Consider the following 25,273-nt stretch of genomic DNA (forward strand, 5'->3'; position numbering starts at 1 on the left):
ACCATACAATAGTCTATACAAAGTCCACTTCCAACAAGAATCAAGTCAATACATCAAGTCACTTCGTAATTGTAATCAAAACATTTTAGCATCCTAACAAGTAAACCTAATCCTAATTCCTTACGACTTAGCTAGACATTGTCACAATTTAATAGCTAAGATGAAGAATCAATGGAAGCATTATAAAGGAAAGTAAATTGCAATTGAAATGAACACTTAGCTTCGTTCGATTATGGAAATAGGAAGATCAAATGTGGAATTGAAGATTGAAAAGCAATTATAAGTTGAATTATTCCTTTAGATCTTCAATAATGTCGATGGATTACAATGTAGAAGTGTTTGGGAGAGTTTCTATGGAAGAAGACATATAGAGAGAAATTAAACTAAGGGATCAAAAGATTAGAAAAAATAACTGCTCCAAGCTATTTATACTTGAAAATCCCGCCGAAATAACCGCCTGGGAGTCGCCACTGTTTGCTTGGTAGCGGTGGAATAACATTCGAAGAGAAATTTCTCACACTTAGCTATTAGCAAAGGCGCAAGTTTCAATGGCAGGATGTTGAATCCGACCCTCCAAGATGTCGGCCTCAACTGCCCAACATACTTTCAATCTGTAATATGAACGCTTGACTTGCTCTTATACAAATTGTCAGAATCAAGCATTGACCACTACACCAAAACTTATAACTAGTACATAATTCACAACTTTATTTTTTATACTTGCGTAATTGTATGTGCCACGTTTCAATGGCAAGATGCTACAAGATTCAACACTCTAAAATGCCGCCAAACAAAATCTCTTAGAAAATCACCCAATCTCATGGTGTGCGTTCTATTGTGTTTGTGGTGACTAAGTTAATAGTCACCCTCGTGATCAATTAGTTTTAGTAAAAACTAGTAAATTACCAGTGCGATGCACGGATTAATTTTTTTATTATATATTTAAATAATAAAATTAAAGGTAAATATAGAAATAATTATAATATTTAAAGGGAAAATTGTAAAAAATGTCCCTCTATAATATGCCAATTATCAATGTCACCCCTGAATTATGAGTGGTGTAAATGTTGCCCCTCAATTATCAAAACGGTGCACATATAGCCCCTCCCGTAACGGACCTGTGGTTCCCCACCGCTGTCCATCGCTGGTACTTCGAATCGAGGGAGGGAAAAAACAACTAAATTACATATTTACTCCAACTTAACAGTGTCGTACACTAACGGGGAATCACGTGTCCGTTACGGGAGGGGCTATATGTGCACCGTTTTGATAATTGACGGGCAACATTTACACCACTCATAATTCAGGAGTGACATTGATAATTGGCATATTATAGAGGGGTATTTTTTACCATTTTCCCATATTTAAAAGTGTACATTTATTTAATTATAAGATCAATGTAAAAGTATCAATAATATATGACTCGTTTTATTGCATTTAATTTAGGAAAACGATATGTAATATGATTTATGAAATTATATTATTATTAAAATAAATTTTGGAGGAGGGGAAATAATTTTAAAAAGCATTAATATGATTTTTTTAATTTTTTATTATAAAGATAATTCTTTTCAATTTTTCATTTTTTTACTGCTAACCTTATTATTATTAACAGCACGTTTGGTTCACGGAATGAATTTTGAGGTAATAGGAATGCTATTTCATAAGGAATGTAATAGGTAAGCAATATAATATGAATTGTATTCTATTGTTTGGTTCGTAGAAGGAATAAACTTTAGGAATTATATTACAGTGTTTGGTTGATTTAAGGAATAGAAATGAAATACGTTTTAAAAGACATAAATACCCTTATAAAAATATGTGATGGTGGTGGTGGTGGTGGCAATGGCAGTGGCGTCGGCGGTGGTGGTGGTGGCGGCGGTGATGGTGATGGTTGTAACACCCCCGATTTTTCAACATTTTTAAAGGTAAACATCTAATCATCAAGATAACACAACACCGGAAACTTAATTAAAATCGGAGAGATGTTATGCCACACCCACAAACCATGGGTGCACAGGCTAGTCAACAACAATCCAACATAACAACAACAATTCTAAGGCACACAGGCCAACAAAGGATAAACGTATAGCATGGATCTATACTATCTAAGGTCCACATCTAGCGCACTCGGCATCTACTCAAAACCTGTAAAATCAAGGGATAACACCCGGTCAGCGAATAATGCTGGTAACCCATCAATACGCGTTAAATAGCATAATATAGATAGATATAAACAAAACCACTTGAAATGGAATATAATATATATATCATTTCAAAACCAAGGAAGGAAGTCAACATCAAAGACCATCACACTCTCAATAAAAACGAGGATCATCAACCTCACAACAAAGACGAGACCACAACCAACATAGACATACAACTCGGGATGCATCCTACCATTCCCAGGGTAGAACACATCAAGACATGCTCATAAGCAAGGAAATCACATTCACACAGTGACAACTACATGTCACAAGTTTCATAGTTCCAACCTTATGCCCTGTTCCAACCTTATGGCTACCCCCGGCCTTATCACAGTTCCAACCGTTACCTCTTAGTGCCACCCTGTACCCCGGCCTTATCAGAGATGTAGCGTTCAAAGCTGAAGAAAGGATTGAGATGTAGTTGAGTGTCATATATCTAGCAAAGGGTTGGACGAAGCGCATTCGTATAAAGGCTTCCCTCCTCATGCTTCGTGGAATCTTCAATGAAGCAGTAAAACAGACTGATTACCTCAAGAAGAAGTTGATTAAAATTAGTGAAAAGCAGCTAGCAAATGGTCCATCACAAGGTGAAAGGATCACTGACGTTTCACTCCTTGGTCGGATGCGACAAAGAGGACTACTCCTTGGTTCAACATCATCGCAGCTTGATCCAGAACGCCATAGTATTACTGTGAGTAAATTTTCCAAAAGCGCTTCAAAGTTTGACAACAGAATGGGTGGATGCGATGAGGAGTTCAAGACGATAATGGATCAGCTCACTCGACAATCAGCGAAGCAGCTACAAGTTGTATCAATTGTTGGCATGGGAGGAATAGGCAAGACTACTTTAGCTCAAAAACTTTATGAAGATCCATCAATTATTTCATATTTTGACAAGCGAGCATGGGCTACTGTATCTCAACAATATGACCTGGACCAAATGCTCCAATGCCTTATTGGTTGCATTATTGCGGCATCAAGAGATGAACTCCCTATACAGGGCAATGTACTCCATGAACAAAGAAATGACAACTTAGCAGAAACGCTACGTAAACGCTTGAAGGATCAGAGATACTTGATAGTGATAGATGATATATAGAGAATAAAAGCTTGGGATAGTGTGCAAAGGTGCTTTCCAGATGATAATACTGGAAGCCGTATACTATTGACTTCTCGACTGAGAGAGGTGGCTGAATATGCTAGTAGTTCAGGTAACTCTATCATTAAAATGCCTTTCTTAGATGCCAATGAAAGTTGGAATCTCTACTGCAATGTGTTTGGTAAAACATAATTTGTTTCCGTGTTTGAGCAAATTGGTAAAGACATAGTTAAGAAATGTAAAGGATTACCTCTAGCTATTACTTTAGTAGCTAGTCTTCTCTCCAAGACAGAGGAGAAGGTGGAAAAGTGGAACAATGTTGCAGAAAGTGTAATTAGTGATTCTAATGGAGCGTGTTCAAGTGTACTATCTCTGAGTTAAAACCAATTACCACACCTGTCTAAAGCTTGCTTTTTATATTTTGGAGTTTTTCCAGAAGATTATGAAATCCCTGTAAAGAAGTTAATTAGTTAAGTTGTGGGCAGCAGAGGGATTTTTTCGGGCAGTGAACAATAAGAATCCGGAGGAAGTGGCCACGGAATGCTTGCAAGATCTTGTTGATAGAAGTTTTGTTCTAATTGGTAAACAGAGTTATGATGGCAAAATAAAGACAATTAGGATGCATGATATCTTGTGAGACTTGTGCTTAAGAGAAGCTCGATGTGAAAATCTCTTGTATGTCATTGGAAATGATTATCATGGTGCTGTTGCTGGACCAGTAGAACTTCCATTTAACAAGAGGAAATCACAACACTTGGTTTCAAAAGCATGTCGTTGGATAAGTATTAAACCTAGATGTTACTATATCCAAATTAGATCTATGGGCTTTGACAAATTCCATTCCTTACACTCTGTTGATCATGGAATTGATTTCAGCAGTAAGGTGCTTTGTCACTTCAAACAATTAAGAGTAGTAGACATGAAACTTGGATTCTGGAACTTTGAAGATAAGATGCTATATATGGCAAATCTTGTTCACTTGAGATACTTATCTTTGTCCCCAAGTAAAAAAGTATGTATATTGCATTCCTCTAATGCATTTGTAATTTGGAAAATGCCACTGTTAAGGAATTTTTATGCTGACGGAATTCATTTTACATTAGAGGCTTTGGAGGTTGTCCATAGAAACATAGAGACTATATCTTGGTTGCGTCCGAAGTGTTGTACAGAGGATCATTTTAAGAGGATTCCAAATTTAAAAAATTGGGGATTCAAGGTGAAATGTATTTTGAAAATGAAAATTCAGATGGTTTCTATAATTTTGTGCACTTGGGTATGTTTGAGAAACTAAGTATCAAAAAGTGGCATCTCAAACTTCCGTATAGTGGCATCCCATGGGCAACTATGTAACGTTTATCCGTTACTATTATTATAACATTAGGATAAGTTATGATAATATTCAGTATTTGATATGTGGTGCAACACTAATAACCTAATAGCTAGACTACCATTATGATTAGGAGTCTGGTTAGGGTTTAGGAGACCTAAAGACAATCAACCACAATGATGGCCAGTGGTTATATAAGGTCACTAGTCCTCTCACTGCTCACATGACATACCTCATACACCATCTAGAGAGAGCTGAGTAAAGTGAGAGACAAAATACTCGTTATCTCTGCAGCAGTCCGGATCGCTCAACCGTAACAAGAAGACTATGGCTGGAGGTTAGTCGATCCTGTAATCACATAATTATGATGCATGTGATATTTTAGTCTAACAGTTGGTATCAGTCGCCATATATAATCTCTGTCTGGTTCGTTTCGTTTAATTGCATATATATAATATTTGCATATGTTGTATACGATTTTGTATAATTGAGATACATGTGTAAATATTCTTGAGTCCGCAATTAAATTTTCTGGACTGCTGAAAATAATATTTTCCGCATTAAGAAAAAAAAATTAAAAAAAAATGGATATTTTATTTTGGCTTGGCTGCTGCTTCATCGTTGCTGCTATCCTTGCGTTAATGAAGAAGATGATGAATGATGGGCTCATTAAGAAAAAAAGAAAATTATATATTTTTTTAATCTGGGCCTGTTATGGTTTTGGATCAAACCTGAATTGATATTTGGACTACATCAATTCATTCAGATTAACATCTTCATCATATTTGGACTTCTTCTAATTAAATTATCCAATTGAAATTTTTTTATTAAGTCTATTATTAAATTATTATTCAACTTTGAATAATTATTCAGTTTTAATTTTTCAGTTGAATTTTAATTTAATAATGTTTTCAGTTTAAATTGTATTAAGTGTTACAATTTACTTATGGAGTATTTTGTGAGTAATATTCATAATCTGAGCATGCTATGTATCTCTTTATTGCAATAATTATTTGACTGTTATAATTATATGCCTAGAAAAGCATGCTCATTAAGAAAATTTTAGAGCCTTTTAGGTCTAAATTATATGTTATGCATGATTTAGTGCCTTTTAGGTGAATTAGTGCCTTTCAGGTTAGATTATGCATATTATTACTCAACCTTCAGTTATTACTCCACTCGTGTTTTATAAAGTTCCTAAAGCACATTAAGTACATAAACAATTCGTAGTTTTAACCTATTCAAAGCCTTATCCATAGGTGAAACTACTCTTTAGATCTCTCAAACGATTTTACTTCAAAAATGAGAACACATGAATTAGGGAAGTTTCTTGGGGAGGAATACTAGTTCTATGGCCCTGGCTTAAAAGCCTTGTTGCTACTAGTCCCCTTGCGACGCTACTCTGTCTAAGGAGTTGGTTTTTAACCGAGCTTCGTCTCGACCAACTTTCCTGGGAGTATACCTAAAGATTGTCTATCATATTTTGGTTTAATCTGTTTGTTTATTAGGTTTTCTTGCTAATGTGATTATGTTCTTTGGTTAATTAAAGAGTAGCCACAGCATCTTTAATTTTTCCAAAATTACATATTAAGTTTTACTCACATAAAGTTAATGCAAGAATATTGTAATTCACTCAGCGTGATATGGCAAAATTTAGCCCACAGGCAATTTTGTTATATTTGTAGGGTTAATTAGGATGAAATACCATACTATGATCATAATTTGCCCACAGGGATTATGTATCGGCATATAGTTTTGGTAGTTTTGTCATTAAGGGTGGAAAAATTAAAATTGCACCCATTCCGTTTCCACCATTCAGTTTTGGTAAATTCATTATGCGTAAAAATTTAGCCCACAGGCAATTTTTATGGCATCCGAATTTATCCTTCGCATAATTTTACATTGGTAATATTATGTACTTCAGTATCTCTCTCTAATTTTTTGTGCCTCGAAAATTCTAACCAAGCATTAATTATTATTCTTTACAGCAACTCATCCTGTCACCCAAACACAAATTAATGTTCCAATCCTTAATGAAGATAATCACAAAGAGTGGAAAGACGCTATTCTCAGACAATTAAGATTATTAGAGTTGGATTACGTTGTTCTCAATGAGGAACCCCCTGAGGTTACTGAAGAAAGCACTGGCGAAGCCAAGCAGCTTCGCGCTCGATGGGAGAAATCCAATCGATTATGTGTGGTCTTCATTAAGTCACGAATTTCCACAAAAATTCGTTTTTGCTTTGAGGACATTAAGAAAGCGAAACATTTTCTCAAAGCTATCGATGATAACTTCATTGAATCAAAGAAAGTTTTGGCAATGACTCTAATCATGAAGTTGAGAAATTTGCGTCTTTCCACTGTCAAGGGAACGCGTGAACACATTATGCAACTCAGGGATATTGCGGCTCAATTAAAGGAGTTGGAAATCATTCTACCAGATGATTATTTGGTGCTTTTTGCACTTGATACCCTTCCTCAGGAGTACAATCCTTTTAAGATTTCCTACATCACACATAAAGAGGATTGGTCTATCAATGAGTTGATAACCATGTGTGCAATGGAGGAACAAAGGCTTGTGGCTAAGCTTGGGTATGTTCCATCTTCTTTTGTTTGTTTCAAATCTAATATGTCAAAGTTAATACTAATTCTTGGTGGATTGACTCTGGTTCAACAATCCACATTGCAAACTCTTTGCGGGATTTGACAAAATTGAGACAGCCAACGGGAACTGAGTGTAGCATCTTCTCTGGAAACAAGATTGCGTCACCAGTCGAAGCTGTCGAAGTTTGCAATTTAGTTTTGGACAATGGTTTTGTAATAATATTAGAAAAGACATTTTATGTTTCTAGTTTTTCTATGAACTTAGTTTCAATATCTAGACTTGTACCCTTCGGTTATTCTTTTGAATTTAATACCAATAATATCAAGTTATTTCATTATTCTACTTGTGTTGGTACTGGTACATTGTCTAATGGTCTTTTTCGTCTTAAATTCAAGAATGATTCAGTTTACAATTCTTTACATGTTCAAAACGGCACCAAACGGTGTAGTATTAACGACAATTCCTCAATGTTGTGGCATCGGAGATTAGGTCATATCTCCCTTGAGCGTATTAAAAGGTTGGTAAAGGATGGAGTACTTTATACTCTAGACTATACTGACTTTGAGACTTGCGTTGACTACATTAAGGGTAAGCAGGCAAACAAGTCAAAGAAAGGTGCCAATAGGAGTTCAATGTTGTTGGAAATTATTCATACTGACATATGTTGTCCTGATATGACAATACCTGGTCAGAAATATTTCACCACCTTTATTGATGACTTCTCAAGATTTTCCTATGTGTATTTACTTCATCATAAACATGAAGCATTGGATGCCTTTAAATCATTTAAAGCTGAAGTTGAAAACCAATGTAACAGGAAAATACACATAGTAATTAGGTCTGATAGGGGTGGTGAATACTATGGTAGATACACTGAGAATGGACAAGCACCTGGTCCCTTTGCTAAGTTTCTTCAAGAGCATGGGATTGTTGCCCAATACACCATGCCTGGTTCTCCGGACCAAAATGGTGTAGCTGAAAGAAGAAACCGGACCCTTTTGGATATGGTGCGGAGTATGCTTAGCAACTCTAAGCTTCCTAAGTCGTTGTGAGATGAAGCGCTTAAGACGGCAACGTATATATTAAACCGTGTTCCAACCAAGGTTGTCCCTAAGACACCGTTTGAGTTATTTAAAGGTTGGAAACCAAGTTTGCAACATATGCGTGTTTAGGGATGTCCGTCTGAGGTGAGGATATATAACCCACACGAGAAGAAACTTGACCCAAGGACGATTTGTGTTTTCTTTATTGGATATGCACAATCTTCTAAGGGTTATAGGTTCTATTGTCCATCTCATACTACTAGGATAGTGGAATCAAGGAATGCTGAATTTCTTGAAGGTGACTTGATTAGTGGGAGTGATCGGTTTAAGGACTTAGTTCCTTCTTTCGATCATATTGACTCTCACCCTTCTACGTCATCTGGTGGTACTTATCCGCAGTGCTCCTTTAGTTCTGCCTGCAGATATACCACCTACCGTTCAGATTCCACAAACTGTTGAGGATCAACCTTTGGAAGAACCAGTTCAGGACTTACAGCAACCGCCTGAACTAGATTTCGAACCAATGGTTGAACCAACTCAGGATATACAGCAAGATTCTGAGCCGATGCAGACTGAACCAATTCAAGAACTGCCACCAGTTCCTGAAGAGGTAGTTGATCCGCAGCCTGTGCAAGGCGGTGGGGGTCCAACCTTAAGACGGTCTACTCGGATAAGGCGATCAACAGTTCCTAGGTATTATGTTTCGTATCTACAAGAATCTGACATAGGGGCCGAAAATGATCCTGAAACATTCTCTCGAGCCACAAATTGTACACAGTCTAACTTATGGTTGGAAGCCATGAAAGATGAAATGAATTCCATGAAGGACAATGGAGTTTGGGATCTTGTTGAGTTGCCTAATGGGGCCAAGGCCATTGGTTGTAAATGGGTCTTTAAGGCTAAAAGAAACTCATTAGGCAACATTAAGAGATACAAGGCCCGGCTTGTTGCCAAGGGATTTACTCAAAAAGAAGGAATCGATTACTAGGAGACCTTTTCTCCTGTATCAAAGAAAGATTCACTTCGGGTCATTCTGGCATTAGTTGCACATTTCAATCTTGAGTTGCAACAAATGGATGTGAAAACCGCTTTCCTAAATGGTGATCTAGAAGAGAAGGTTTATATGAAACAACCTGAAGGTTTCTCTTCTAGGGGTGGTGAGCATTTAGTATGTAAGCTTAAGAAATCCATATGCGGTTTAAAACAAGCCTCCCGTCAATGGTACATCAAGTTCGATGGGGTAATTTCTTCATTTGGTTTTGTTGAAAATCCCTCAGATAACTGTATATACCAGAAGGCGAGTGGGAGTAAAATTTGTTTCCTTGTTTTATATGTGGATGACATCTTACTTGCCACCAATGATAAGGGGATGCTTCGTGAAACAATTTCTTTCTAAGAACTTTGATATGAAGGATATGAGTGATGCCTCTTATGTTATTGGCATTAAAATTCAGAGAGATAGGTCCCGGGGTATACTGGGTTTATCTCAAGAAACCTATATAAACAAAGTTTTAGAGAGATTTCATATGCAAAATTGTTCACCAAACGCTGTTCCCATATCTAAGGGGGATAGATTCAGTTTGGACCAATGTCCGAATAATGACTTGGAGAAAGAATCCATGGAGAACATCCCTTGTTGGATGTCTTGGATATATTCAAGTCTGTACAAGGCCGAACATTGCTCTTGCGGTTGGAATGCTTGGGCGTTACCAATACAATCCGGGGTTAGACTATTGGTGAGCTGTAAAGAGGGTTCTAAGGTATCTAAGAGGAACCAAAGGTTACAAGCTTGGGTTTAGGCAGACGGACAATTTAGATCTTGTCGGTTATTCAGACACGGACTTCGCTGGCTGTGTTGATTCTCGAAAATCAACTTCAGGGTGCGTCTTTATTATGGCCAGTGAGGCTATCTCATGGAGAAGTGTTAAACAGTCCTTAATAGCTACTTCTACCATGGAAGCCGAGTTCTTTTCCAGTTTCGAGGCAACTTCATAGGGTGTTTGGCTAAAGAATTTTATCTCTGGGCTTAGAATTATGGATTCCATATCTAAGCCATTGAAAGTTTACTGTGACAACTCAGCTGCAGTCTTCCTAGCTAAGACCACAAAAGTGGGAGTCGAATTAAGTACATCGACATCAAGTTCTTAGCAATTAGGAATCGTGTCAAAAATAAAGTTGTATTCTTTGAACACATTCATACTGAGTTGGTGTCAGCAGATCCCTTGACTAAATGCATGCCTTCAGTTAAATTCAAGGATCTGGTTCAGAAAATGGGACTTTTTCTCACTATGGAATTTGTATATACATTCAGTTTAAAATTCTTTGGCATTCAGACATTTTTCTCAATTAAGTGTGTACACGTTCATTTGCTTCATATTGATGAGAAAATGTACTTCAGGGACTTGGAATAAACATAAGGTTTATTTCGTTGGGTTTTGTTTCCTAATTAAGTGCTCAATGGCAGTTTGCATTTGATCATAATGGATACTACTCGTGCTAATGAGAACATATCATTATGGTTGGTGTATTTCTGTTATTGAGTGGTAGTGCTTGCACCAAGTGGGAGAATGTAACGTTTATCCGTTACTATTATTATAACATTAGGATAAGTTATGATAATATTCAGTATTTGATATGTGGTGCAACACTAATAACCTAATAGCTAGACTACCATTATGATTAGGAGTCTGGTTAGGGTTTAGGAGACCTAAAGACAATCAACCACAATGATGGCCAGTGGTTATATAAGGTCACTAGTCCTCTCACTGCTCACATGACATACCTCATACACCATCTAGAGAGAGCTGAGTAAAGTGAGAGACAAAATACTCGTTATCTCTGCAGCAGTCCGGATCGCTCAACCGTAACAAGAAGACTATGGCTGGAGGTTAGTCGATCCTGTAATCACATAATTATGATGCATGTGATATTTTAGTCTAACAAACTAATTTTCTACCAAATCTTAAGAAGCTCAAATTCTTCGAGACTAAGTTGCAATGGAGTGAAATAAGGCTTATTGGTATGTTGCCGAATCTAAAAGTTCTAAAATTGATACATGCTTGTGAAGGGAAAGAGTGGGAGCCATGTGAGGGAGGGTTCCGTCAATTGAAAACGTTGGTAATTGACAGCTGGACTTGGGAAGATTGGAGTTAAGTTGCAGTTCGTTGCGAGAGATCCCTATTGCGTTTGCCGATATTGCCACACTTGAATTGATTCAATTAAAATACTTCTGGGATTCCGTTTTGACTTCTGCGAAGCTTATTCAAGATGAGCAGCGATGCTATGGAAATGAAGCCCTCCTTGTTCGTTCTAAATATATTCGGGTCTCTTTCTATCTCGGTCTCCATTATATTTCTCACCGTTTCATGTTCCATGTTTCATTCTATTTAAATTTTTTGCGAAGGGTAGCAATTCCTCTGCAATCAATAATTATCTGCTTTCTCTCATTTTTTTGTATCTCATATTTTTTTGTTTCTCCTCAAAGGAAAATCACGCTTAATTGTTTTCATTTTTTGGCTATTTCAGTATTGTTTATTTTCTTTTAATCTTTATCTTTCATCTGGCATTTCGTTTCTCCTTAACATCTAATTCTTAAACACAGACAACTACAGAGATTGGGAAGCAATGAAAAGTTATGGTGAATACGTAGTGTGTTGCATCATAAACTATATATTATGGTTTGTGCTTCAATATAATTGTGGTATAAAGTTGGTGTTATTTCTTTATCTCATCTCAACTGATTTTTCCATCTAAAATCAGAGAGTGCAGGGCGTGGCGTGGATTAATTACAAGATAGGAGTTGAAGTAGGTACTCCACTTGCGCTGAATGCCCTAATCACATGACGAGCTGAGAGATGGATGGAAATTGAATTACATTAATCAGCCACTACACTCTGCTGCCGGAAGGAAATTGCCCCAACCTTAATATATTATAATGTGTTACCATTTCATGCATGCTACTTGAATTGAATTCTTCATGGCCATCATATCTGATCTGATCTGTTTCCTCTCATCACTTCTATCTCATATTTCCTTACCTATAACTGCTGTGTTCACCTTTTTTTTTTTTTTTTTTTTTTTCATATTTACTTAATTTATCAATTGCAGGGAAGAGGAGGAAGAGAGTGATGAATGAATGACTGCATAATGGTTTTTGCATTTGTTTATTGTGGATTAGGCAGGTGGGTATTTGAATTGGCAGAATACTGTGTTGCAAAGCATACTATTCTATGTTTTGGTAAATTGCAATGATTTCTGCTTCTCAGAAGAAGTTGTTGATGAACATCTGTTGTTGTTGTTGTTGTTTTTTTTTTTTTTTTGTTTTTTTTTTTTTTTTTGGTAGTCAAGTGAAGTACAGATTGCATGATATTTTGATTTCCCTCAAAGATTTAACTCATTTTCATCTCAGATTTATTTTTTTTCACTTGATAAATGATGGCAACAGTGATGGTATCAAACCACAAATGATTAGTTGAATTGTGAATATTGAGGTTTTACTAGTTACTAGTATTTTCGTCCGTGCGATGCACGGAATGGATTTTTTTGTAATATACTAAGAATATTTAGATTGATATAAATATTATATAGTGCAATTGAAGATGTAGTTTGGATCATTTATGTGTTTTGATGTTATCATTTGCTTGAATTTGAGCAAATTATTACTCAAATTAATAGCTAATGTGTAGATATCCGCATGTAGTGTTGTAACTTTGGGAATTTTATTTATTATTGTTTAGTATTTTTTTTTTTATAAATTAGGCAAATGTGTTCATTCTTTATAGTATTAGTCAATTAGTAATATCAAATTAATTTTCAGTCAATTATTCTTTTTTTATTTTTAGTCAATTAGAATATCATATGCAATGATATTTTTACTTAATTTTCGTCCCATTTTTATTAATGATATATAATATTATTATGGGAAAATAGCAAATTTTCTCCCTGAGTTATATACTCATAGCACTTATCCTCCCTGAATTATTCAAGTGATTATTTTTCCCCCTGAAATGTTAAATGGACATATTTACCCCAAATTATCACCACGATTTGGTTCAAATCAAATATACACTATAGCAACCAAACTGAAATATTCTAATTACAATTTAGAATCGAAACCTGATATTTACAGTTTATTAAAATCACGAACTAGAACAACCAGTTCATGTTCTGAACTGAAAAAATAAAATAAAATACATTTATTGTTGAATTTAGACTATTTTAAAATAAATTTTTTTTTAAATAAAGACGGTTCAAAATCGTGAACCGGATCCGAAATCGCCGATTCACGGTCCAAGATCTAATTTTTTTGATTCATCCAACTCTATAATAAAGTAAAAACTTCTTGCCAACAAAATTCTCCCGCCCAATTAAAACGAAGTCATTTTGCCCCGCCCATAAGTTGCTGTCTATTTCATTTTACCGCTCACGTAATACGATATCGTTTGCTAAGAAATGTATCCATAATTCGGCTAATTAATGCTGTCTTTATAAATGTACAGATTCCAATATTATTATACTTTACTGTTATTGTGTTGTACAAGGTGAATATACAACTGTTTAGCTTACTAATACAAATAACTTTTGAGAAATTAAATGCTTTTTTACCTTTCAAAGTAGACCACTAAATATATATATATATATATATATATATATATATATATATATATATATATATATTTATTTATTTATTTATTTATATTTGTAGTGGTCTACTTTGAATTGTTTGTGACCTTTCAAAGTAGATCACTACAAATATAAATAAATAAATAAATAAATAAATAAATATATATATATATATATGTACATATATATATATATATATATACATATATATATATATATATATATATATATATATGTATATATAGGGAAGGGCTCGCGTGCATTTAGTCCTTCCTGTGAAAAATGAGGTTGAATCTAAGCCTTACGTAGCTCTTGATCCAACGAATAAGATTAACAACAAAAAATAAACGCGAATTGCTCATTGAGGGCATTTTGGTCCTTTTGATTATATTAAAAAAAAAATCAAAATTTCTGATCTTCTTCTTCTTTGCGCGTTTTCAAAATTCACCATTGATTCCTAATCTTCGATATTTCCTAATCTCAGTCGATTTTGCGATCTCTATGAAATTGGAAATAAAATCTATTGTCTTCATCGTTCAATAGCTTATTCGTCAAAAGAAACCGTAAACCCAGCAACAACGTCAACCGATCAAGAATGGAAGAATTAGATCAAGGTATTACCCAAATTTTATTTATTTTTTGGAATTAATTTTATCTGCACTTGTATTGATGGCCTCCTTCTTGTCTTAATTACACGCATATTAAACACTACATGCATGCAACTTAACAATTGAATTACTGACCTACTTTAATTATTCCGAGCCTAAAGACTTACGCACGTAGATGATTAGGTAGCCGCATGTTAATTTTTACAAATGCGCATATTACAGTTTTCACTGATGCCGGTTAATTACCGGCGTAAAATTTTAAACAACCCTTACGCATGTTATCTGTTAAGCACATGCACGTTCAGTCCTTTCCAGACGCATATTAATGTTAATCGACTCCATGACGCACGTTAAATAAAGACCTAACATTTAAAAAAAACACTTACGCATGTTAAATGTTCAACATACGCACTCTAACTATTACCCTGACGCACGTTAAGTGCTCACCTGACGCACATACTCTTGTATTTTATAAATCTGCCATATTGACAATAATCTGATTAAATTAACGCATATTAAGTATTCACACTACGCACGTAGAGGCTTACGATAACGCAATAATAACTTCATGCTTATACGTTACAGTTCCCAGTGACTTTCAATCTACGAATAACCCCAGTTTGAGTCCCAGCAGCAGCAGCAATGGTTATACATTGACCATATCTCCTAGAATGACACAGTATTGGACTCTGCACTGTGAAGATGAAATCAAACCAGCGGTTGACATGATTTTTAAAACATTGGATGCTGGTATTGAATCCTACAATAATTATGCTGCCAAAGTCGGGTTTGACACGAGGTCTAGTTCCCTTGTTAGAGCACGCGACGGGACGAAAACTCTAAAGCAAATCGTTTGCAATAGAGAGGGATTTAAGAATACGGGTGCTCAACATTGTCACTCAAAATCAACTGCAGATGCGGGGGAAGGTCCTTCGCGTCCAAAGCTGGTTTCAAACAGAACTGGTTGCAGAGCTAGGATTATTTTCAAGTACATTGGAGTAGCTGGGTACCAAGTTACGACATTTATTGAAAAACATAATCATAGCATGTCTTCAGTTCTGGCAAGGCAGTTCCTAAAGGGAAATAGAAACATCTCCAGTGTTCATCAGAAGTTTATACTAGATTGTGCTAAAGCAAATATTAGAGCATCAAAATCACACGGTTTATACAGTCAGATTGTGGGGGATTACTCTGAAGTTGGGGCAACTGTAGTCGACTTTAAAAATGTCAGAAGGGATCTCAGAGCATACATATTGGGTGCTGATGCACAAATACTCGTGCATAATCTTATTAAAAGACAAGAGATGTGCCCTGCATTTGCTTTTGACTACGAAGTTGATGAAGATGAGCAGATGAGTAGACTCTTTTGGGCAGATCCAATGTCAAAAAAGAATTTTGCTGCATTTGGAGATGTTGTCTCTTTTGATGCCACATATTCAACCAACAGGTATTATTCTATTCACATTCTTGCGTACGTTTCATTGATTAATTCACATTAAGCATTGCCTGATATGTTGAGCAATGTTAAGATTTATACATGTTCACTGTTTATTTGAGAAGAATTGTAACATAAATAAGCGCACATTGTCGTTTTATACCACGCATGTTAAGCACTAATGTCGCACATATTAATGCGGAACATCCGGAATTAGACTTCAAGTACATATGTCTGCGATTTTAAGACTTAATGTGCGTTACTCTAATGCTCTAAGTGCGCCAGTTTGGCACCTGTATACTATGATGACGCTTTTTGTCTTGTAGGTACGATATGGTTTTTACACCCTTCACCGGAGTTGATAACCATAAAAAATGTATAACATTTGGCGCTGGACTATTGTTGAAAGAAGACATTGAGTCTTATGTTTGGGTCTTTGAAAAATTTAAAAAGGCAATGGGTATGGAACCAAGAATAATTGTCATTGATCAAGATCCAGCTATGAAAGTTGCGATTCCAAGAGTTTTCAAGCAAGCCAGGCATCGTTATTGCATGTGGCACATTATGTGTAAAGTTGGGGAAAAGGTGGGTCCTACGTTGAACAAGAATGAGGAGTTTAAGAACAAATTGAACTCAATCGTTTGGACGTCATCTTTGGAACCTCCTGATTTTGAGAAACAGTGGAGAGAGCTCATGGAAAAGTACAACTTAGTCGAACACAATTGGTTTATAACTATGTTTGAGGCTAGAAACCATGGGATCCCAGCCTATTTTAGAGATGACTTTATGGGGGATCTACTCAGGACAATGTCTCGTTCCGAAAGTGAGAACTACACGTACAGCCGTTTTACTTGCCCACAGTCTAGCCTAGTTGAATTCATGATGAACTTTGATAGTGCTCTTAAATCACAACGTAACACAAACGCAAAGCTCAATAGTGACAATGAAGGCTACAATCCAGATATGAAGATGCCTCTGGGGATCGAAAAACACGCTTCAATCGTCTACACCATTACTGTTTTCTATCAAGTTCAGGAAGAAATATGTGCCTCCTGTTTCAAATGTATGGTGTTGAGTGTTAGAGAAGACGGTGGAATGTTACACTATGATATTATGGATGGAAAGAACAAAATATTTACTATGGTGCACAATGTAAATGACCATGAGGCCAAATGCAGTTGCAAGATGTTTGAGATGGTTGGACTGTTGTGTAGACACATATTTATGGTCTTTAAAAACCTTGAAAAGATACCTCTGAAGTATGTGGTTAATCGATGGACTAAGGATGCATCTTTAAAGGCTACATCTGAAATAGATGGTGTCATTTATGATTAAAATGGACCAAAGGATGAAAAGAAGATGTTGCTGAACAAACTGTGGTCTGATGTACACTGTTGTATTGATCTAGCAGGTTCAAACATGGAGCAATTGGCTGCATTTTTGCAAGTGATTAATGAACAAAAACAGCTGCTAATGTCAGGAAAGGAAAAGTTATCCCCTCAGCACAGCAGGAAGACTGTTATAGAATCATTTTGTGGATCAACAGAGATTTCAGAGATCAATATACTTCCACCGAAACATGCAAAGAACAAGGGCATCGGCAAACGTATCAAAAGCAGCAAGGAGTTGGCAATGGAAAAAGAAAAGGGCAGGAGGTGCAATTTTTGTGGTGTTAGAGGAGATCAACATGACACCAGGACTTGCCCACTTAACCCCAAAAATAAGGACAAACAAAAGGGTAAGAAAAAGGCATAGCAGTCTATTTTTACAACGCCTTTACAATTGAGAACGAAAATAAATAGCAAATATGAAACACAAATACTTAGTTAACTCATTTTAGAATGCTTTTACAGTTGAGATACTTGAATTTAATGTTCAGCTATTACTAGTTTTTGTTTTTATCACTGATTTGTGTTTAACAATCACTGCTACTAGCTTAAACTGCGTGCAATTAATTCTTAATATGCGTTGATTACACTTTTAAAGTGCGCTACATTAAGGCTTAATATGCGTAATACGGAAACATAATGTGCGTTGGTTTATGTATAAAAACTTTGGTCTGTGGTAAATGCCAAAGTCTTTACATGCGTTGATTAACGTTTAACTTGCGCGACATTAAAGCTTGTTAGGAATAAAATCTAATAGTTTTGATGAGCCAAATTTGTATTTTTAGAACTCCCCTATTTTATTTTGAGTCTAGTTGTCTATTAGTCTAAGTCCCAAGTCAAGCCATAAATTATTATGTGAGAACTCCCCTATTTTATGTTGATGATATCATTTTTGGAAGTACTAATAAATTATTATGTGAGAAATTTTCTAAGCTCATGCAGAACAAGTTTGAAATGAGCATGAGGGGAGAGCTAAACTATTTCCTTGGACTGCAAGTAAAACAACTAAAGGAAGGAATTCTCATAAATCAGGCCAAATACACCAAAGATCTTATTAAGAGATTCGGTCAAGAAGGGAAAAGCTCAGTAAAAATTCCAATGAGCACATCAGTCAAATTAGACAAAGACGATGAAGGCAAAGATGTTGACGAGACGCAATATCGAGGAATGATTGGATCTTTATTATATCTCACTGCGAGTAAACCCGACATATCTTACTCAGTAGGTGTATGTGCAAGATTCCAATCTAAGCCAAAAGAAAGTCATCTACTTGCCATGAAGAAGATTATCCGATATCTTAAAGGAACCATCAATGTAGGATTATGGTATCCTACAGAAGGAAGTTTTGAACTAACCAGTTTTTTAGATGCAGACTTTGCAGGTTGCAAAATTGATAGAAAAAGTACCTCAGGAACGTGCCAGTTCTTAGGGGGAAGGTTAGTTTCATGGTTTAGGAAGAAATAAAACTCCATTGCAACAAGCACAGCCGAAGCCGAATATATCGCTGCAGGGAGTTGTTGCGCACAGATTCTATGGATGAAGCAACAATTAAAAGATTATTGAGTCAATTGCAATGAAGTTAGTATTTTCTGTGATAATACTAGCACCATAGCAATTTCTCAAAACCCAGTACTTCATTCAAGAACAAAGCACATTGATGTCCGACACCATTTCATACGAGATCATGTTGAAAAGAAAGACATCAAAATCGATCACGTACCAACAGAAAATCAACTAGCAGATATTCTGACAAAGCCTTTGTGCGAATCACGATTTATCACTCTAAGGCATGAGTTGGGCATGATCGAAATGAGCTAAGTATCACATTCTCTATCCTTAAGCTCAATTTGATCCAATTAATTTTGGTTACTGTGTTTATTTTGGATGCTTGGATGAGATCTTGGATGCATCCAACACCATCCAGACAGAAGAAGTTGAAGCAGTTCAAGAAGAAGAAGCAGGGGATAACACAGGTGATGACCAGAGAGACAACACAGGGGATGACATTATGTCTGATTTGGATTCTTACCTTGTGGCAGAATTGAACACTAATTTTATGGTGGATGATGAACCAGTTCTACATGCTGATTTAGGGGCTGATCCAGAGGCCAAGGAAGGAGAACAACAAGAAGATGTTGAGTTGGATAACCAAGCAAAGGAAGATGAAGTTCAAAAAGATGATGATGAGCATATTGTTGTTGAGATTTTGGATGAACATTCGAATGAAGATGAGGAAATCAACAAAAGTGACAAAGAAAAAGGTTCTAATGTTGAGGTGATCAAGGCCTTGAAGTAACTAAAGAAGGCCATTGAAGCACACGTTGAAGATTCTAACCCAACAATTGTTGAGTTTTTGAATTCTTTTGTTGACAGGTTAACTATAGCCCTTGAAGATGAAAGAAGTGCTCAAGCCAATCTTGAAAAGTCTCACCATGCTGAGAATATGATGCACAAAATTAGGCATGAGAAACTGCTTTTCAAAGTGTGCATGGAGGTTGAGGATCTCCGAAAAACAATTGAAAAGATTGACACCCATGGAGAAGATATTCGAATGATCAAGAAGGAGTTATCCATAATTAAGGATTTTCTCCAAGGAATGGCTAGCACGACTTTGCGTACCGACTCGGTGGTCAAGGAGATAGTGACTTTATCCAAGAAGGGCACTGATATGGTCAAGATGATTTTTGATGACACCAAAAAGGGGAAAGAGAACAACCCTCTCATTTTGGTGGTGGATTTGGACATGGTGGACAAGGCTGGAGCAGTTCGAGCGGTGCATACCTTCAGGGGGAAGGAAGTTCACCAAATGAAGATGTCATTGCATCCTTTGCAGCTCTAGTACCAGATGTGTCCGAACTAAAGGAAGGAAGGAACATATTCGAATGTGCCAAGTGGTACATTCGAAATGTTTTTCCCACAAGCAAGGGAGATGTACGTGGAGCTTTTTCATGCTATCTCAAAGGGCAAGTGAAGCAGTTATATTATCATGCTAATTGCAAAGGTAATTTCATTAAGCTAAGAGCTAGAGTAAATAGCATGATAGGACCGTGAAGATGTTTAACATTTCAGTACATTTTGCTGAGTTTGTAATATGGCTTGTTGAATTTGATGCAATTAATCTATCTAGTCATATTCTGTTTAGCTTTATACTTTTTAATTTTTAGACACATGTTTAGCTTTGTAAATGCAATTTGAGGGAAGAAAACAAGTTGACAAAAGAAATTAAATTAATCCTAAAAAATTGCAACATTTTTTACGTGTCTAAAAGTAAAAAGTCTTTAGGTCCAAATTTTGTCAAACTCGTCAAATTGGCTAGTCAAAATAAAATAAAAGAAAGAAAAATAAAAGATTATTGTTTTTGACTGGACTAAGCCAAAATGTCCGGGTATAGGTTTTGGCATCATCAAAAAGGGGGAATTAGTTAGGTATAAAACGTAATAGTTTTGATGAGTCAAATTTGTATTTTAATTTTAGAACTCCCCTATTTTATTTTGAGTCTAGTTGTCTATTATTCTAAGTCCCAAGTCAAGCCATAAAGTCTACGAAATTCTTAGCAAAATATACTTATCCAGAATGTTACTATTTGAGAATTATTTACCTTAGAAAACACCAAAAGATCAAGCGGTGAAGTGGATAAGCAACAAGGTTGTTAAAGTCAGAGGTCATTGGTTTGAGACTTGATCTTTACATTTTTGAGTAAGAGATAAAGAAGGGGACGACCAAGAAGCAGACTCGGATTAATTTATGAATTAATCTAGAATGCTACTAAAGCCATTTTGGGAATAAAGATTAAATCCAGAAATATTAATTAATGAGTGAATATGGCGTAGTGGTAAAAGTGTGGGAGACATATGTCATTGGGCTCGTGTTTGAATCTCATTGGATTTTAAAGATGACACTTGTTGTGTGCATGCTGCAATGTGGACACATGTAACGCTAAGTTGACTACAAGTTTGGAAGCTTGTGGACATGATAAGAAAGATGCACCCTTCTACACATCTTCTTTCTCATGAAGATGAAATGGACGAAGATATATTTTTTACTCAAGCAAGAATCAGCAGCAAATCTTTTGGAAGATTTTATCATTTTGAATCCATCAAGATAAGGAAATTATTTTTCGGAGAAGATTCAGCTGATGAGCCGACATATACGACTTTTGAAGATTTTTCAGGTGAGGATTTTCAAACTCACTGTAAGAAGCCCATCTCTTGCATTAATTCACCGTAATGCAAGTTGGCAATAATGTGTAGCTGATCAAGATAAACGATCAAGATCAACTGATGCTACAACGGTAATATAGCTTCTTCAGCTATATATACCAGAAGACTTGAAGACATGAAGCAGGGAGGCAACAATACACAAAGAGCAAAAATTCGAAAATATCTAGTCTGAGCTTACACGAGAGATTCTTCAAGTCCTTAGAAGAGAAATTTGTTTTCTCTAAATCTTACCTCTACTGTGTGTAGAAAGAGGGTTGAGTGTAGCTTTATGCAAGACACTACCCTGTTGAGTGTAGCTTTGTGCGAGACACTCGTGAGTGTAGCTTTGTGCAAGACACTCATGGTTGCTGAGTGTAGCTGTGTGCGAAACGCTCGGTGGTGCTAAGTGTAGCTGTGTGCAAGGCACTTAGTTGGTGTAGGAGTATAGCTTTATGCAAGATACTTGGGACTATAGCTTTGTGCGAGATACTCGGGATTCAGTGTAGCTGTGTGCGAAACACCCGGGAAGTGCCTGTGTGCACTTGATTCACTATTTGTATCTGGGTGAATGAGATAGTGAATTTCCTCCTTGGAGTGAAAGGAGAAGAGTGGACTAGGAGGATTACACCACATCTGAACCACTATAAATTGCCTCTCTCATTTACTTACTGCTTTTATTTATTATTGCATGCATACTAACCCATTTACTATTCGTCATATTTATCTATCTTATTGTTTGGGTTGTGTGACTTTACAAGTGCATGCAGACACTATTCCATTTGGATTCATTCATTGATTCACACGTGATATCACACACATATTGAGTGAACCATCTCTTTAAATATTTTGTTATCTTGCATGTTGAATATTTGACTGACCCATCTTATATTGTGCGAATTTATTCATCTGGGTCTAGTATCTTTCACGTTTGCATGTGGGCATAAATTTGCATACTTATTATTTGAGCCTTTGCAAGCATATCCATCATATTGCATGTGATATATCTCTTTGATTTTACGTAACACTTGGTTGATTAATTATTCCCCTGCGCATCCAAGTTTCATATCTTGTTATTTAGAGTTGAAATTACCAAAGTGTTATTAATTGTAAAAAGTTTAAAAAGTCTATTCACCCCCCCCCCCCCTCTAGACTTTTTACCACCCTATCGGGACCAACAATTGGTATCAAAGCGGTTGTCTATTTGAGTCAATTTTGACTGCTAGACAGATCTCAAAAAATCAAGATGATGAAAAGAGACATGGCTCTTGCCCAAAATTTATTATTTTCTCTAGAAAAATTTGATGATTGGAAAATTCGCATTTAGGTACATTTATCTGCACTACATGATGAAATGTGGGAAGTAATCACTAATGGTCCAATTGAAATCTTGCAAGTGAACACTGCTTCTGTACAAACAAGTGATACTCCACAGTATGTTTCAAAGCCTAAAGTGGAATGGACTCGTGAAGATAGAACACGAAATAACTTGGATAATATTGCCAAGGATATTTTGTTCAAATCTATCGATGATACGATATTTCCAAAGGTTCGAAAATGCCAATCAGCAAAAGAAGTTTGGGAGACACTCATCCAAATTGGTGAAGGAGACGAACATGAAAAAGATAATAAACTCATCATAGCATTAAAGAAATTTGAGGATTTCAAAATGCTAAGTGGCGAGAATATTACCGACATGGAAACAAGATTTGCCAAAATCTTGGGAGAAATTAATGATCTTGGAAAAGACATTAATCAAAAGGAAATCTCACTCAAAATCCTACGTGGTTTACCGTCAAGTTGGGACATGAAAGTCACTACCATGCGTGATCATAGAGATCTAAAGACTCTATCAACTGATAAGCTTTTTAGTGATCTAAAAGCCTATGAGTTTGAAATGAAGTCAAGGACGGAGGAAGAACGCAAAGAAAAGAACAATGCACTAGTTGCCGAACAACCGTCCACATCAAGGTCAGTAGATAATAGTGAATTATTAAATAACGAAAACTTTGCTTTGTTTGTCAGGAAATTCAAGAGGTTCATGAGGAAAAACAATCATAAAAGTTTTCCTAAAGCAAGCACATCACGAAGGCATAAAAAGGAAACCTTGGAGGACAATTCAAATTTATGCTACAACTATAGAAAGCCTAGACAATTTATGGCCGAATGTCCTTATCCCAATCTAACACCATGCAGGACGAAACCAAAGTCAAGGATAGGAGATTCAACAAGAAAGACAAAAGGAAAGCTCTTATTAGTGACCCACTAGAAACAAGTGAGTCTGTGGAATCTTCTAGCAACGAAAGTGACAGTTCTACAGATGATAATGCACTATTTGGAATGAGCATGTCAAGCAATTCAAATAGTCAAGATTTATGTCTTATGGCACACGAAACAGATGATGATGAGGTAACTTCTAAATCCTTTGATTCTATAAGTTCATCTTTCTCTAAAGAGTTTATCTTGCATATGATGAAGGATTGTCAAACCATGATGGACACTTACTCGCAAATCAAAGAGCGCAATAATTTACTAATTCTTGAAAAAGATCAACTAAATGAAAAATTGCAAAATGCTCTATATGAGATACGAGACTTGAAAGCCGAAAATATTCGACTTCAAGAAGAGTGTAAATCAAGGGAAGTGAGAGAACACAACCTAAGGGAAGTTATAGCAACGTTTACTCATTAATCCAAAATAATGGATAAAATGGTAAATATGCAAAAATTCTCAAGAGATAAAACCGGACTTGGTTATGATCCATCGTGTTCTCAAGCCTCTAAAAAATTGACCAATTCTACTACTGCTTTAAATAATAAAGTCCAAGTAGTAAAATTTGTAAAAGGTCAAGATAGCACAATGAGATAAGGAATTGGTTATCAAGCTAATGCCAAAAATGTTACTACAGAGCCGAAGCCTCAGAAAAAATTTAATTCGCCAATGCAGTCAAATAATAGGCAAAATATTGTTCCTAAATGGAAACATACCAATGAGTCAAGTGCACAAAGTCCTCATAGGAGAACGGGAAGAACTCCAAGGATTGGGGCAGGGAGACTTTATCCCTCTGAACAAGATTGGTTTGATGAAATTAAACCATGGACAAAGTCCAAATTTAATGCCTTTCATAGGCTCAAACAAATCTCTTCCCAAGTGCCAAAAGATCGAGTCAATTTTCAAAACCCGGCACCAAAACCTTTTTCGAAAATTAGGTATGCTTATAATGTTTTCAATGGTTACGAATCACCTAATCTTGGATCAATAAGAACTAGGTGGATTTGGGTACCAAAAAGGACTAACACTCAAGGACCCAAATTAAGTTGGGTACCTAAAAATGCGTAAATTGTTTGCAGGAAATTTGGTACTTCGATAATGGATGCTCTCGACACATGACTGGAAATAAATCTAGTCTTGTGAATTTTAAAAATATTGAAGGACCAAATGTAACACCCCCCAAAAACAAGACCTAAAAACAAGTCTTAACACATGCAGATTAACAACAAAACTAGCACAACGGAAGATAAACGGAAACTGGATAAAAGAAATCCAAACAGGGGTGTTATGCCACGTATACCACACTAGGTAACGCTAAGGCGACAATCTGCAAGTGTATCACACTAACCCAAAACATCAATCTAAAAACAATCTAAAACCATTGGCGCACAGGCCACAAAAACACAACGGTGCTAAAGATACAGGTGCTAAGCTACCAGGCTCTAGACATCGCGCTCGACTACTCAACACCT

The 25,273-nt window shown here is 36.1% G+C and overlaps 2 protein-coding genes across 2 annotated transcripts in view; both read left to right on the forward strand.

The window, feature by feature from the left end:
• The window catches only part of LOC109160638 (putative disease resistance RPP13-like protein 3), a 100,410-nt gene that overhangs the window by 26,344 nt on the left and 48,793 nt on the right, over window positions 1-25,273 (forward strand). The gene's annotated exons all lie outside the window — the stretch shown is intronic.
• On the forward strand, window positions 4,961-17,701 carry LOC109160633 (protein FAR1-RELATED SEQUENCE 5-like). Its single transcript, XM_019308916.1, has 7 exons — window positions 4,961-4,970; window positions 6,622-7,225; window positions 14,447-14,517; window positions 15,097-15,958; window positions 16,273-16,282; window positions 16,400-17,264; window positions 17,358-17,701. The coding sequence occupies exons 1-7, from the start codon at window positions 4,961-4,963 to the stop codon at window positions 17,699-17,701; spliced, it is 2,766 nt and encodes a 921-aa protein (XP_019164461.1).

The sequence above is a fragment of the Ipomoea nil genome, unplaced genomic scaffold (genome assembly GCF_001879475.1).
Source record: "Ipomoea nil cultivar Tokyo-kokei standard unplaced genomic scaffold, Asagao_1.1 scaffold2868, whole genome shotgun sequence".
Taxonomy (NCBI): Eukaryota; Viridiplantae; Streptophyta; class Magnoliopsida; order Solanales; family Convolvulaceae; genus Ipomoea; species Ipomoea nil.

Bases quoted from the DNA above. Each gene is read 5' to 3' on its own strand.
- LOC109160633 (XM_019308916.1), top strand. The intron at 14,518-15,096 runs GTATTACCCAAA...TATACGTTACAG, and splicing joins AATGGAAGAATTAGATCAAG to TTCCCAGTGACTTTCAATCT. The intron at 17,265-17,357 runs GTGTCATTTATG...TTGATCTAGCAG, and splicing joins GGCTACATCTGAAATAGATG to GTTCAAACATGGAGCAATTG.